The 14,154-nt window shown below is 42.9% G+C and overlaps 1 protein-coding gene across 1 annotated transcript; it reads right to left on the bottom strand.

Moving 5' to 3' along the window:
* Positions 1 to 1,076: 1,076 nt before the first annotated feature.
* CBY2 (chibby family member 2) lies at positions 1,077 to 3,867 on the bottom strand. Its single transcript, XM_052664609.1, has 2 exons — positions 3,751 to 3,867; positions 1,077 to 2,247 (listed from the first exon to the last, which is right to left on the bottom strand). The coding sequence occupies exon 2, from the start codon at positions 2,135 to 2,137 to the stop codon at positions 1,157 to 1,159; it is 981 nt and encodes a 326-aa protein (XP_052520569.1). The 5' UTR covers positions 2,138 to 2,247; positions 3,751 to 3,867; the 3' UTR covers positions 1,077 to 1,156.
* Between the last annotated feature and the right edge of the window lie 10,287 nt (positions 3,868 to 14,154).

Below are 14,154 nucleotides of genomic sequence, written 5' to 3'. Positions count from 1 at the left end.
AGACCACTGAAGTATACAGGAATTTTCCTTGTAGACTCACGCTGTAAATAAGACAAAAAGAAGTCCTTCCCATACATGCTGCAACCTAAAAGTGCCATTTATCAGCAAATAATAATCTCACTTGAAATTAGTAGGATTATTCAAGTGTATGAAAACAAGGCCATTTGAGAAGAATTTAGAGTAATTAAGGTACAGAATGATGAAGGCAATTTACAAATAACTGAGGCGGAAGGGGACATGCTGTTCTGGTGAGCGATGTTTGCTTTATAGTCCTGTTGTATTCCAAGGCAGAAGACAGATTATTTTCTGAAGAAGAGCTTTAAACAAGGGGAAATGACAACAAAGTACGTGGGAATGTGGGACTTGGAAAAGAAAACAAGAATATGGTGGGGGTCAGTTGTGGTGGAGAAAAGTATTTCTCATCCATCTGTTCATCTAGGTCTCTATCTGTCTGTCTGTCTGTCTCTATCTATCTATCCCCCCGCAAGTATTGCAGAAAGAAAATATCTTAGCTAGTGTGTACAGATCAGATATTTCCATTCTGAAAAAATGTGGAGTTTTTCATAGAAAACTCCAATGCCATGTTGTTACACTATGTCTCCCTAAGGGAAATACTTTTCTAGGTTTGCACTAGTGCACAGTGCTTCGTGGGACATCTAGTTTGTTTTTCTATGTCACATTGTCTTTCATGACCCTGTATCCTGTGAGACACTGCATTTTCTGTGTGAGAGAGAAGGCTGGTGTGTGGCGGCAGATACAGTTCAGCCACTGAAGATGGCCAACAATAAGAAGGGGACAAATGGGGACCCAAACTCAGTTCCCATTTGAGTTTCTTATTTTCAGGAAGTGCCTATCATCTCTTTGAAAAGTATGGCCAACCTAAAGTACACCAAATTAAGTATGAAAAGAATGAACTGTGTTTTGAATATGCAGGCCCCGTTATCAGAAAATCCCCCCAAGAGGCTGAAAAGCAGGCTTTCCAGGCACCATGCAACCAGAAGGTGAAATATGCCTAAGTAATATAAGAAAGTTTCCGAGTAACACAATACTTTCCAGCCTTGATTTTAGTTCAGACTCTGCTTGGGTTTTATTAAGTTCCTTGAAACAGGGAGAGGCACTTTGCAGGAAACGGAACTAGCAGGTTTAGCACCGGGTTTCACATCTCTCCGAGTTGATACTCATTTGCAGTGTTCTTCCCTGCTTCTTCATATATTGGGAAAGTGATGGCAATGAGTTCTTTCTCCAGCATTTCCATTTGAGTCGTAATGTCTGACACAGTGTTTTTCACATTATTCAGCTGCAGCTTCAATTTCTTGTACTCTTCTTGGAAGAATTTCCCCTCATCCTGGAGAGTGTGAAGGCTCTCTCCGTCATCAGGAAGACATTTCTCCTTCAGAAAGACCTGGAGAATCTGGTATAAATCCTTGAGAGCCTGAAGGATTTCATTATCATCCTCTGTGCTTGGGGCAGTCTTGGTGTCATTCTGGGTTGGCGTGGTGCTCTCCTCTTTGGCATCATGCTCCTCCTGGGAGGTTTGGCCAAGGCTACCTTCTCCCACAGCGGTGGTACATTCAGTGGCCTTCTGAACTGTGCTGTCACCTTTGTTCTCTTCATGGACTGTGATGGCCTGTTGATCTTTCCAAATTGTGGGAACTGTTCTATTCTGCCTATGGAAAAACTCTAAGACACTGTTCCTTTCCCTGACCAGCTGGAGACCCTTCTTGACTGGACTGACCTGAAAACCTAAATGCCTATCTGGGAAGAAGGGGGACAGCTTATGATCCTTCTGGAGGTTTTGCTGGATGGTGTCACTGTAAACAAACTGGACACCTTTGTTCTGTGACTGCAGATATTGCAAAGCCTTGTTTTCTTCCCAGAGCATCCTGTTTTCAATCCGGAGGACTTGGTTTTCCTCCCAGAGGGCTCTGTTCTCCTCCCAGATGCTCCATTCGTTCTCTGACTTCCTGCTAAGGAGTCTCCTCTGGGGTGCAAATGTTGGCTGGCAGTGCACCTCATTCACCCATTTACCATCAATAAATGTAAATGTCTCATCCCTCAGTTTCATCCGTGGGAAGACACAGTCCATCTCGGGCTTTGTATACTGTGTGCTCTCGTTTGTCAGGTCAAAAGTAGACATGGTTATCTGCTAGCAAACTGAGGAAGACTGTGAAAGGACTTGTGCAGGAGGCCACTGCCCTCAGGCAAGGTCTAGATGACACAGAAGCTGGAGATGAAGCTTGATTAGTACTGAAAGAACAGGAACACAAATGCACTGAATTACTATCAACATTTGAGGTCAGATTTAAACTCCATTACATGACAGGAACAAATAACTCAGTTCCCACAATTGATCACATTGCCCTTTGACACTGGAAGAGAAAGAATATGCCAGAAACACAGTTTATAAGAATAGAAAAAACTGGCACTAGTGGAGAAAGCAACACTCTGGTAGCACCAGAAAGTTTGATATAAAAACCTGGACTCTCTTTTCATGCCTTTGCCTCATTTTTACAGTCATGGAAGATGTTAAGATGCAGAAAGTCATATGAAATGAAGCTGAACTTTTTAAAACCAAATTATTTCTTTTTACCAGAGCCTGTGCAGTGTTTCAAACAGCATAAAAGTGTTGCTTTTTTTTTTTCTGATTAAAAAAAAAAGTAGGCTGACTGCCAGTTTTTATCCCTCTTCCCCCAAAGCCTCCCGTCACCCTCCTGTCCCATATAACATCCATAAGGCTGGTGAGGAGTCAGGCAGTCAGGAATTTTGCTTCTGTATCTGTCTCAAGCACTTGGCAGGGGGCAAAAGCCACAGCCAAGGTCCTTGTGCCCCTCAGCTCTGCCAGGACACTGAACCCTTTGTCCTGCTTTGCCCCACAACCTCTGCCAGCTGCTGCCTCCCTGGGTTCTTCTAAGTTATTTCTGAGATCCACCATCCACAGCTGCCTCTTTCTCCCTCTTCCCAAGCTTGTCTGAAAGCTCAAAGACATATCAGTACTGTTTGAAGCCCAAAATCCCTACTTGAAGGAGTAATTGCAATGTGGGTCTGTTTGCCGTAACACTTGATTTTATTGATATAAGGTCTCTGCTTAACTTTCAGAACTGCCTTCCGCATCACCATCTGGTTTATCTCACATCAGACTTGTGTTTGCATAATGTCATTCCACTGCTAAAAGGGATTTCCCACTGTTTGCAACTGCTTGCCAATTTCTGAGTTTATTTTTCTCCCTTACGTTGTGTTCAGAGCACAGTGAGCAATTTCTTGCTCCCTGCCTCACACAGACCTGTCCTGTTCCCTTGGAGGATGTTCATGTCCCCACCATTATCCCCAGGATGGGAAGATGAATCACAGGGGGAACTGATCTCTAAACGTCCTGAACAACCAGCGTCACAAGCCAAGATCCACCCTTCACTGAGTTTCATGGGCAGGCAGCTAAAGCCATTTATATTTAAAGTGTTTATATGGCAAGTTTTGAGGATAAACAGCAGTATATAATTTATACAGCATTGAAGGATGTTGTCCTGGGAACAACTAAACTTGACAGCATCTCTATCAGCTCTTGTGCGCTGCAGTGGAGAGGTCAACCCAGGCTTCAGAGAAGTTTTCCACCTCCCTTAATCATATTCCCAAACTCAAAAATCCTTCCACAGGATGGAGAGATGGGGTGGACAAGCAGGGTTCTGAGAGACCACATGAAATCAAGCAGATCTAGGTGTTTTGGCAGCATCAAATTACATACCAGCACGTACTCACCTGCTTGTTGGAGATGATGCTCTTCCCTCTCCACTGCCCTGCACAGCTGCCAGGTCCTCACTTGGTTTTTTAGCCTGAGGTTCTGCTCTGAGTTCTGTACAGGGGGGGCACGGGAGAACAGAGGAACCCACTGTGATGCGAGCACCACGCCCATAGCCAGCCCCCACTCCACATGGCCAGGAGCTCCCCTCCCCCCCTCCTGCTTCCTCACAGCCTGTTTTGTTTGATTTTTCCCAGCATTGCACATTTGGGTCATTTCTCATGGAAACGACCTTTCTGACATCTTAGCTCTCACGTCCTTTCTTGAACCCAGGCTTCCCTCTTTGATGCACACAGCTGAGAGCAGTTTAGATGGGTTCTCTCTCCATCACACTCTCCTAAAAGAAATTTTGTTTTTTGCTCTAATCTTCAAATTAAGTCTCTTGCTGACCCATTGCTGATATGTTCAAAAACCACTTCCTTCTATGCATGCACAATGACAGCTGAAGTGTAATGGACAGCATGGATATGAGTTTTTCTGTAAATATAAGTGAAAGAGTGGATCTCTCCATCGCCCATCCCTATTAAGAAGAAAATAGAACTTGCAGGGCATCCATGCATTACAAGTTTAGATATTATTTATAGCAGCTATTCCTGCTTCCATGTCTTTATGTTTCTAATAATCTCATTCTCTTTCTTATTTGCTTCATCTTTTAGATGTGGATTATTTCTTTTTTTTCCTGTCATCAGAGTTTTTGAATAATAAATACAGCAATTAATGTCTATTCCAGTGAAAATTACCAACTTGACATCAACCCCAAAGTGACTGTTATTGCTTTAGGAAGTTAAAGGCATAGTTCAGTGCTCTGCAAAGATAATAAACTTAGCTATACAATTCTCTTCTGTAATTTTTTCCTTGTTTCTATTTCATCTCAGGCAACATAAAATGAGTAAATAAATAAGTAAATCAGAGGTTCCTATGACAGCTTCCCAGGGTTCATTCTCCTCTGTTCAAGTACCAGGGTCCTGCAAAGAGGAGCTGGAAAATATGCACAAAAAAAGAAGTTGGCCTTCTATCTGATGGCAATGCAGAGCTAGTGCTGTGAAGAACCTGTGGGAAGGACCCTGAAGATCCCATCCCATCCTCCTTTCTATTAGGAATGATGACAAGTACCTACAGCAAAGCTCAGCCCTTCCCTTTTTTTTGCTTTTGGGCAAGTGCCTGGAATCAAAAGAATCTGCTTTTAGTAAATGCATAATGTTATTCTCTCTTCTCTTTTAAAATGTGTTAAAAACCTAAAACTCTCTTTGATGAATCCAAAAGGATCCACTGGCACTTTCTTTACCCCAAACACATTTGTGCTTCTGAAAACTGCTTTTGCCTCTGTCAGTGTCAGCACAGGCAGCTGACCCCACACTGACCTCCTGTTCTCCAGGGCACTGTGCCTTCATGCAAATCCCACTGAGTCAGAAAAAGTTTCTTGCATATGTGAGTGATCTTGAATCATCTCTTGACCTGAATAACTGGGCAGGGAGTAAAAATAGTGTTTTGTCAGCTCACGCAGCAGTGATGTGATTGGAGTGATATGTCAGTGTTCTGCCCAGCAGGAGCTAAGCACACTTGGTCAGCAGTGCAAGAGCAGGAAGAAAAGCCTCCAGAGCAGGTTTTCTCAGTCTTATAAGTGTCTCAAGGACACCCCTCTGTCACCATCTGTTCAGATTAACTGCCATTCCAGGGACCACATCACAGCACTGCTACCAGTGTGCCCCAGTAGCCTTCAAACTTGCAACATTCTGCAGTCTCTGCATGCCTGTGCCAACACTAGCCAGGATGGCTAGGTCATCTGAAAGCTGGAATAAGAGTGAAAATACCTACTTTTGTTATTCTATTCTGCTGCCAATTCCTTCTGGGACCTTGAGTAAGGCGTCTGTTTCCTTACCCCCACTTCCTGAAGCATACAGTGGGTTTGGGATAGTGGCTTTTTGTTGCAAGCTGTCAAGAGAAGTTAATTCTTGCTTGTGCAGTGCTTTGAGCGTGAAGAGCACTTTGGTAAAGAAGCCCTATGCATCAACCTTGTTTACCTCTGTTACAGAAATACACACAATCTTTCCTGTTGAAACAAAGCATTTGATGTTTGTTAGTAAATGATATCTTACAGAGATGTGTACAGTTTTGTGTTGTTCCACCTGAGATCTCAATCCCGCCTTGCCTTCTGCCTACTTCTTTCAAAAAAACATCAAAATCATGTGCAGACTACTGGCCTGCTCTAAGCCATTGCCCTTCAATGCAATTCCTTTGTGTTCTTCTCTGTGATGCAGTAATTAATCACTCATGATCCTCACCAAAAAAATACAGCGCAATTACTTTATCACTCTCCTATTTCTGTCTGATCAAACTATACAGAACATTCCAAGTTGCTGAAGAAGCCCATTAGTTGTGTTTTTGTGTTGGTTTTTTTGATGTTGTTGTTAAATAAAACATTAAAAATTAAAAGAGATCTTAAATAGACATTAAGAGGAAATTCTTTATTCTAGAGGATGATGAGGTGCTGGCACATCTGCCCATAGAAGCTGTGGGTGCCCCATCCCTGGAGGTGCTCAAAGACAGCTTGGATGGGGACCTGGGCAGGCTGAGTTACTGAGTGGCAGCCCTGCTCACAGCAAGAGATTGGAACTGAATGGTCTTTAAGGTCCCTTCCAACCCAAGCCCAAGGCCAGGTTGCATGGGGCCCTTGGCAGCCTGGGCTGGTATTAAATGGGGAGGTTGTTGGCCCTGCATGTGGCAGGGGAGATTCATGATCCTTGAGGTTCCTTCCAACCCTGGCCATTCTGCGATTCTGTGATTCTATGGTTCTATGATTCAGTGTGAAAAGGCAGGAGCAGACAGTGAGCAGAAAGTTCAGGCACGCTGTCCTGCAAATGGGTGCAAGGTTTGGGACTGAGGGCATTTTCCCTAATGTTGAAGGCAGTGTTTCCTCCAGCATGATGAACAGCATTGATGGACAAGTCTTGCTGGGCCACAGGAGAAACCAGCAGCTCCATTTTGATTGACAGGGAAAAAATTGAGGATTCAGGCTTATTAAGAAATCTGTAATAGTGATTTATGGGGTCCTGTACATTTTAATCTAGAAAAAAAAAAAAAAAAAAAAGTAAAATCATCTAATTAGCTAAGTGTGTAATCCTGTATATTAATTGCCCATTAGCCACTTCTTAATTATAATGGAATGCGTATCAAATAACATGTGATGGCCACGTTGTACCAATTTAAGTCATTATCAGACCAGCTCCTGCTTTAATAAGTATCTGTCTTACTGAAACATAACCACTGCATTTTATTTTAAAAGCTGTGAAGAAGAGGGAGTTAAGATCTTAAAAAATTAGTACTCCATTAGGATTTACCAGACAGTGTACTACAAACAGTGCTACACAAACTAGTCAGTGTACTACAAACAAGTGCTGCACAATCATGAACACCACATAAAAAACCTATTCAGATGCCAACCCAGATAATGAAAAGACAAAGCTAAGTGGATACCTACCAGGGAAGAAAGACATCCCTCATTCAGAAATACAGTCTTAGGTATTTCCTGTTTTTTGACTGTTTGGCACTACAGCCTTAATGCTCAATTGACCTGTATTTGTGCATGTGCAATTTCTGACATTTTTAATTAGACAAACCAAGAAAATTTGATTAGATACAATGAAATTGTTGTCGGCAGCTCACCTGCAGCACTGGCAGCAGCTCCACATTTTTGTGTGGAGGATTTGTGTTAAAAGGAGAGTATTTCAGCAATAGCAATAACAACAGGTTATTATTTTAAACATCAAGGTATGCCATAGGAAGATCTGCATGCCACAGGGAGGTAGCCATGTTCTCTATGGGTTTCACAGATAAGCACTGATGACCATGACATCTGGAGACCTCCAAAACACCGGGTTTGAATCTGTGGGATGGGCAGGGTTTTCTACTAGCTCTTCACCACATCCCAACTCCACCATTTTTCTGCACCCATTCTTCTGCATCTTCTCCTGTCACTGATGTTCATGCCTTCTTTCTCCTTTTCCTATACAGACCATGCTAGAGATGCCACTTCCAAGAAGGATGAATACATAGGATGCCCCTCTCCCTTCTATGAGTCTGTATGGCCTCTTCCCTCCCTGTCTTCTTAACCAGCTTTCACTGCTCTTAACTCCACATACCACCCCTTGGTGCCTCAAGCTTCTGCCCTGTCTCCCTAAAATTGATTACACTAGATAAGCACATTTCATCCTTCAGAAACTACAAAATACTTTACCTGGCATTGCACTCATGCTTCAGTGGGCAAGCACTCCTCAGTACAACTCCTCTGCTCTTAACAGGCACACAGCTTTTGTTCTCCCGTTTTGTTTTGCCTAATCCTCCTGGAGCACAGCAAATGTTTGGCAAAATTATTATGATCAGGTTTGACTTTCAGAAACACTCTCTACCCTGTGCATTTCTGTGGTGGTGGTTTCATCACCTGAATTCTGCAAGGAGCTCCACATCCATCTCCAAGGACTCTCCTCCCACAGTGTTTTTTGTCCATTAAAGTTGCACCCAGGCTTTGACTGGAGCTGGTGGACTTGTGCAATACAAGTATCTTGTTAACAATATAAACAGCTTGAAGGGTCTTTCAAGCCTATTGCTGAAGAAAGTAGGTTTGACAAAAATATGCAAAAAGCATAGGATTTTTTTTTTTTAAATGGAATGTAGGATTATACCAAAACATCAAACGTGGAGTGATGCTGAGGTGAGACATTTTCAAGCTTTTTGGAAGCACAGGTTTACCCCTGTAGCGTGTACCATGCTTTGATGGACCATGGCACATTTTGCTCAGAGGAACACGATTTTAACACCTGTTCATCTCAGGGTTTAAATTGCTGCTGGAGTGTTTTTTTAATGGTATGCCAGAAGAAGAGAGATTTGAGCAATAAAAGAAGAGAATAAATAGTTAGATCCCAGGTACTACTGTTCGGTACACTTAGGAACAGTTAAAATGTAATTTTAGAAATGCTATGTAACCCCTAGGAATGATTTTATGCCAGAGAAACAGCCCATTTTATCCATCTCCCTCAACTTTTAATCTGCAAAGTCTATCCTGGGGTAATTGGAGATGACAAAAGTTAACTGCTCTTATAAATCCACCGTCTGTGCAAATTTGGGGTCATGGTCCATCCAAGAGCTCTGTGTTGACACTGGAAAAATAACTGCAGCTAGAACAAGCATCCAGAGTAATGCAATGAGAAAGAAATAGGTTAAACTGTTTTCATACGTGTCCGGAGGATATCATTAACATTAATGTAGTCATAAAGCAGCACCTGCTGGCTCAACACAGCAAGTCTTTTCCTAGTAACAATTAACTCTTCAAAAAATAATAGAGAAGAGTTTTCCTTCCCCCTTTTCGCCCCAAGCACAATAACTTGTTTCCTGCAAAGCTTTATTAATTATAATGTCCTTGCTTCCTTGCCTCTCTTGGATGAGCAGTCCCATCAGTGACTGACATAAGCTTCATAGCATGGTATCTCAGTGGGGCAAGTGTGTAGATATTGGGCTCTAAAAAATATTACACTACTTTTTATTACTATTGTTGTTCCTCCTTTGGTGTTCTACTTTGCCTCATCCAGAAGGGGAAAAAAAAAAAAAAAAAAAAAAAGAGCACATATGTTACAAAGTTAATGCCCACATCTCGTTTAGGTGAAGGGAAAAATTCCCTGAAGATGTTCATATCACTGCAATGTTAATGATTCAGAGAGCAAAGTCTAAAACAAAGGGATGGGGTGGGGTGGGATGTGTGATGGAGCAGGGAAGAGACACTCCTCTCACATGGCAGCAACTTTGTCTTGCATTCACAGGATCACAGAATTGTAGGGACTGGAAGGGATCTCTAGAGATCATCAAGCCAACCCCCCTGCTAACGCAGGTTTCCATTGCTGAATGTGGGCTACAGTGAGTCTGCTACTGCAGCTGATGAGAAGAGCAGTGAGGTGACCCTACTTCTGGGCTGAGTGTAAGGCTCTGTCTGCACGGCTGTATGTTAAGGCTGTGCTACTGGTGCTACCTTGCACATGCTCTCAGTTCCCCCCCAGTGGTTCTTTTACACCAGCTCTTCTCCAGTGCACTCAGATGATGGCAACCACCTGCTGTGCGGGTTTCCTATGGCGGCCCTGTGGAGCAGAACACGATAATGTGTATTATCCAATGGGATCCCTTGGAAACACATAAAATTCAGATCTTTGATTTACAGAGTAAGGAACGCACCCTTATCTGTATCTGTCTAACATAAATCTTGGGGGACAAAATGTTCTCCCAGCAGTCACTCATCTCAGACAGCAGCAGCACTGTCTGAATGGTCTGAAGAGCACTGGCTGCACAAGAAGCCTTTTCTGCTTGAGGAATGGATTGTTCTTCTCTTTCCCTGTAAACAGGGGTGAGATGGCAGAAATACACTATGCTCATACATATATTTTGTATGATAATTCTTAATATTTAACCTGAGCATTGTGGTGGAAACTATAAGCCCCCAGGACCTTCTCTTCAAGGTACAAATACTGTATATGGCAGCCTCCCCGTTAACTGAAACACCATTTGATGTAACATGAACACTGAGCTTACACAGTATACTAATGCCACTCTTCCTATCTCATCAAAGTAGCTTTCTGCATAGACAGAGTATAAAAAATATGATTTATTGCTTATATTAACTAGTGCCTCCTAGTTTGTCATGGACCAAGAGCTGTGGAGCTCACTACTGAATGGACAAACACCAAGGGCTCTGGCTCTCATAATAGAAAGACACTAATGGGTTAATGGTTCCTATCTAAAGTCAAATTGACAGTAGCCTGTAACTTGTTGAAAGCTGCACAATGTGTGCCTGCTTGTATGTTTATTCACAGATTTGTACTGCATAGGAAAAAACAGCTGTTCTATCCCCCAATTTCTGGTTTTTTGTTTTTTGTTTTTTTTTTTTATGAGACCAAGATGTCCTTCCTGAGCCATAAAATACTTTGTATTATTTGCTGCTGTGATTGTCACATCTTCTGTACCTAACAAGGCACCTGGAGACTGTCCTCCTCTGTCTTGCTCAGATTTCTACCTGACACTAATAAGAAGCAAGCAGCCCGATGCCGCCTTGCTGAGGCAGAAAGGGGCACTCCGGTGACCTGGGAAGCCTCATCTGAAATGGCTGAACCAAAGCCTGTCACCAGCTCGCAGACAGGGTTCATGTCATCAGCCTGTATCTCCCCCACCTTCCACCCCAATGCTGATTAATTTCTACAAGCCTCATCCTGAGAACGGATGAATGACAGAAAGAAAGATATTTCTGAAGCTGTCAGGCCAATTTTTTTGCAGCACATCTTTATCTTTTTTGCCTGATTGATCATTGCTGTTATCTGCTTCACTTTACAGCCTAGTTGACTAGGCTTACCCTTGCCAACCCCAAGCTTTCAGCAATCACAAAACTGACTAAAACCAAAGTCAGTTCAAAAAATGAAAAAGTGGGGTACTTTTTATTTGACATCTGGATTCCAGATCTTTTTAGAAGTCAAATTTCCCTCATACCCCAGGGAGACAGAAGGCTATTTTCTCTCTTTTCTTTCTCTGTTGCAAGAATGCCGTTCAGGGAACTGAACTTGTACAATGAGGAGGGACTGTGCCAGCAATGCAGGTTGCACTGGAAGTATCAAGAGAGAGTAGGGAATTAACACCTTCTCTGCCAAATGATGAGTCTCTACTTTATCAGGGTTTCTTTCACTGTGTGATTTTCCTCCCAGAATAGCTTTCTTGTTATATACACTCTAAAGGATCACACTAGCTACTTTATGCAGCTCTGCCTCAGAAGAGTGAACCAGATGAGGGACTAAGCCAACCATCAGCCCATCCCACCATGCCCACTCACCAGGTCCCCCAGTGCCGCATCTACACAGTGCTTGAACACCTCCAGGGTGACTCCACCACCTCCCTGGGCAGCCCGTACCACTCTTCAGCACTCTTTCTGAGAATAAATTTTTCCTAATATACAACCTGAACCTCTCCTGATGCATCATGAGTCCATCACCTCTCATCACTGTTACCTGGGAAAGGAGTCTGACCCCTACCCCACCACAACCTCCTTTCAGGTCACTATAGTGAGTAATAAAATCCCCCATGAGCTTCCAACTTCTCGAGTCTGAACAATCCATGTTCCCTCAACCAATCCCCATAAGACTCGTGATCCAGACCCCTCACAGCTTTGTTGCCCTTCTCTGGACAAACTCAATGTCTTTCTCATAGGGAGAGGCCCAAAACTGAACACACTACTTGAGCTGCAGCCTCACCAGTGCTGAGTACAGAGGGAATGTTCATATCAGGGGAAATTGTCTCTTCCTGTGGGATATCTTTCTTTCTAAACAACTGAACTACTAAAAAAACTCACTAAGTTAAAAGACAGATGTAGTGATAAGAATTGAACCGAAATCTAGTATCAGCATGAAGACAATTGAAAGTATCCTTGTTTTGAATGTCTTGTCATTTGCATATACATAAAAAATGAATGAGAGAGATAGCTTTTCTTCACTACACAGACATCTTCTTGTAGTGTGACTGAGGAACCACGGGTGCAAGATCACACATGTCACTGGGCAGAGTGCTTGTGATAATCATTTTCATGGGGAAAAATAACCACTTTCAGGATCATATATTTGATGTCATAACTTCTGCTAATGCTCACATCAATCAGGTTGTCAAAGCTGTTTGCAGCCCATGCCGGGATATTTCCAGCTTTTGACATGTTATGTCAAGGAGAACCGGAATCCTTGAAACATAATTTTGTCACTCCCTCTCTCTAACTTACTGCTTTCTTTCCCTCTGCCAAGTAAACTCTTTATATCATTTTCATCTGTTTCAGAGTCCCACAGCCACTAGCTCATTAGTAATGTCAGAATCAAATTATTCCTCTTCTGACAGACTGCCCAGGGTTTCCCATAAAACTAACAAAAACTAACATTTCCAATATTTTGATGGGCTACAATATCCTTCTGACCCAAGTTGCTCTGCTACTTCTTTGCACATTATATCAAAAATATACCATACTTTTTTTTCATTTAACACTTCTATATCTGGCCAGTCATCATTTGCTCATTATGATTTATGTTTCTCATGGGTTTTGGCCAAAGTTTAGGTCTAGCCTAAGATATAGTAGTCCAGGAGGAGGGTGTGAGAAGGAGAAAGGGATGAAGGATCCATAAGTCTGGAATTATAAATGACTCCTTCCTCCGTATTTTTGCCCAGAGTAAAATAATGGCGAAATCCAAAGATTTATCTCCATGCATACCATTACCCTATAACAGGGACTCTGGAGCTGGGTATTTTAGCCTACAAAGACATGACGCTCATTAACTGTGTAAATACCAGCATAGAAAACTTCTAGGAGAGTCTGCTGAGAAGAGAAAAGCCCAGATGTGCTTTACAACACCACTAAATGAGGTTAACTCCATCTGACGGAATGGTCGTAGGAGAACTAGCAGCAATCCCATGAAAAATGGATAGGTACAAATCCATTCAAAGGACAAAATAACCCAAAAACAGGCAGGGGAGAGGAGAAAGATGCAGGTGGGGATGAAGGGGGTCAAAAGCAGTCCAAAAATTGTGCAGATAGCTGAAGCAGAAAGAGCAAATCAGTACTACTCTGGGATCTTGGTCATAAACTCTAATGACTTGCTATCTTTATGAAGCTTTCAATAACATAGAAAGAAGGGTCAGTTTCTTTATGTTATGCATTTACTGTTGGACACATTCTATTTCTCTCTCTGTTTTAGTCTAAACAACATATCTGGTGCAAATGTAACCATAAAGCAGACTGTCAGCAAGAACAGAGGTGTGTGCCTACTGGAAACAGCCCAGCTTTCCCAAGACCATTCCTCATAAGCCCCATCTGAGGACACCAAGCCTGATGAAAAGCCAAAGACAAGGATTGCAAAGGGACAGCGTGACCCAGGGATTTGCTGGGATGTGTGCCTGAGTGCAGCAAGATCTGAAGCCTTTGATCTGTTGACAAATGCTGTCTGCCTCCAAGGAGCCCAGTGCCAGGACCAGAAGCCATGGGCACAAACTGGAGCACAGCAGGTTCCCTCTGAACACCAGGAGCCCTTCTGTGTCTGAGCACTGGCACAGGCTGCACAGAGGCTGTGGGGTCTCCTCCTTGGGGATCTCCCAGAGCTGCCTGGACGTGGCCCTGGACACTGTGCTCTGGGTGTCCCTGCTGGGGCATGGGATGGAGCGGAGGGACCTCTGCCAACCTCAGCTATGCTGTGAAATGCTGGATTATAGAATGTCCTGATGTCTGCATGAAGGGCATTGTGCCAGAGTGACAGGACAAAACCATCAGGAAAACACCCAAAGTCTAGTTTTGGGAAAAGTTGATAGAAAGC

The sequence above is a fragment of the Tympanuchus pallidicinctus genome, unplaced genomic scaffold (genome assembly GCF_026119805.1).
Source record: "Tympanuchus pallidicinctus isolate F22 unplaced genomic scaffold, pur_lepc_1.0 scaffold6, whole genome shotgun sequence".
NCBI classification, from domain to species: domain Eukaryota; kingdom Metazoa; phylum Chordata; class Aves; order Galliformes; family Phasianidae; genus Tympanuchus; species Tympanuchus pallidicinctus.
The sequence above is the reverse complement of the archived record's forward strand: the minus strand, read 5'-3'. Positions and strand labels throughout refer to the sequence as shown.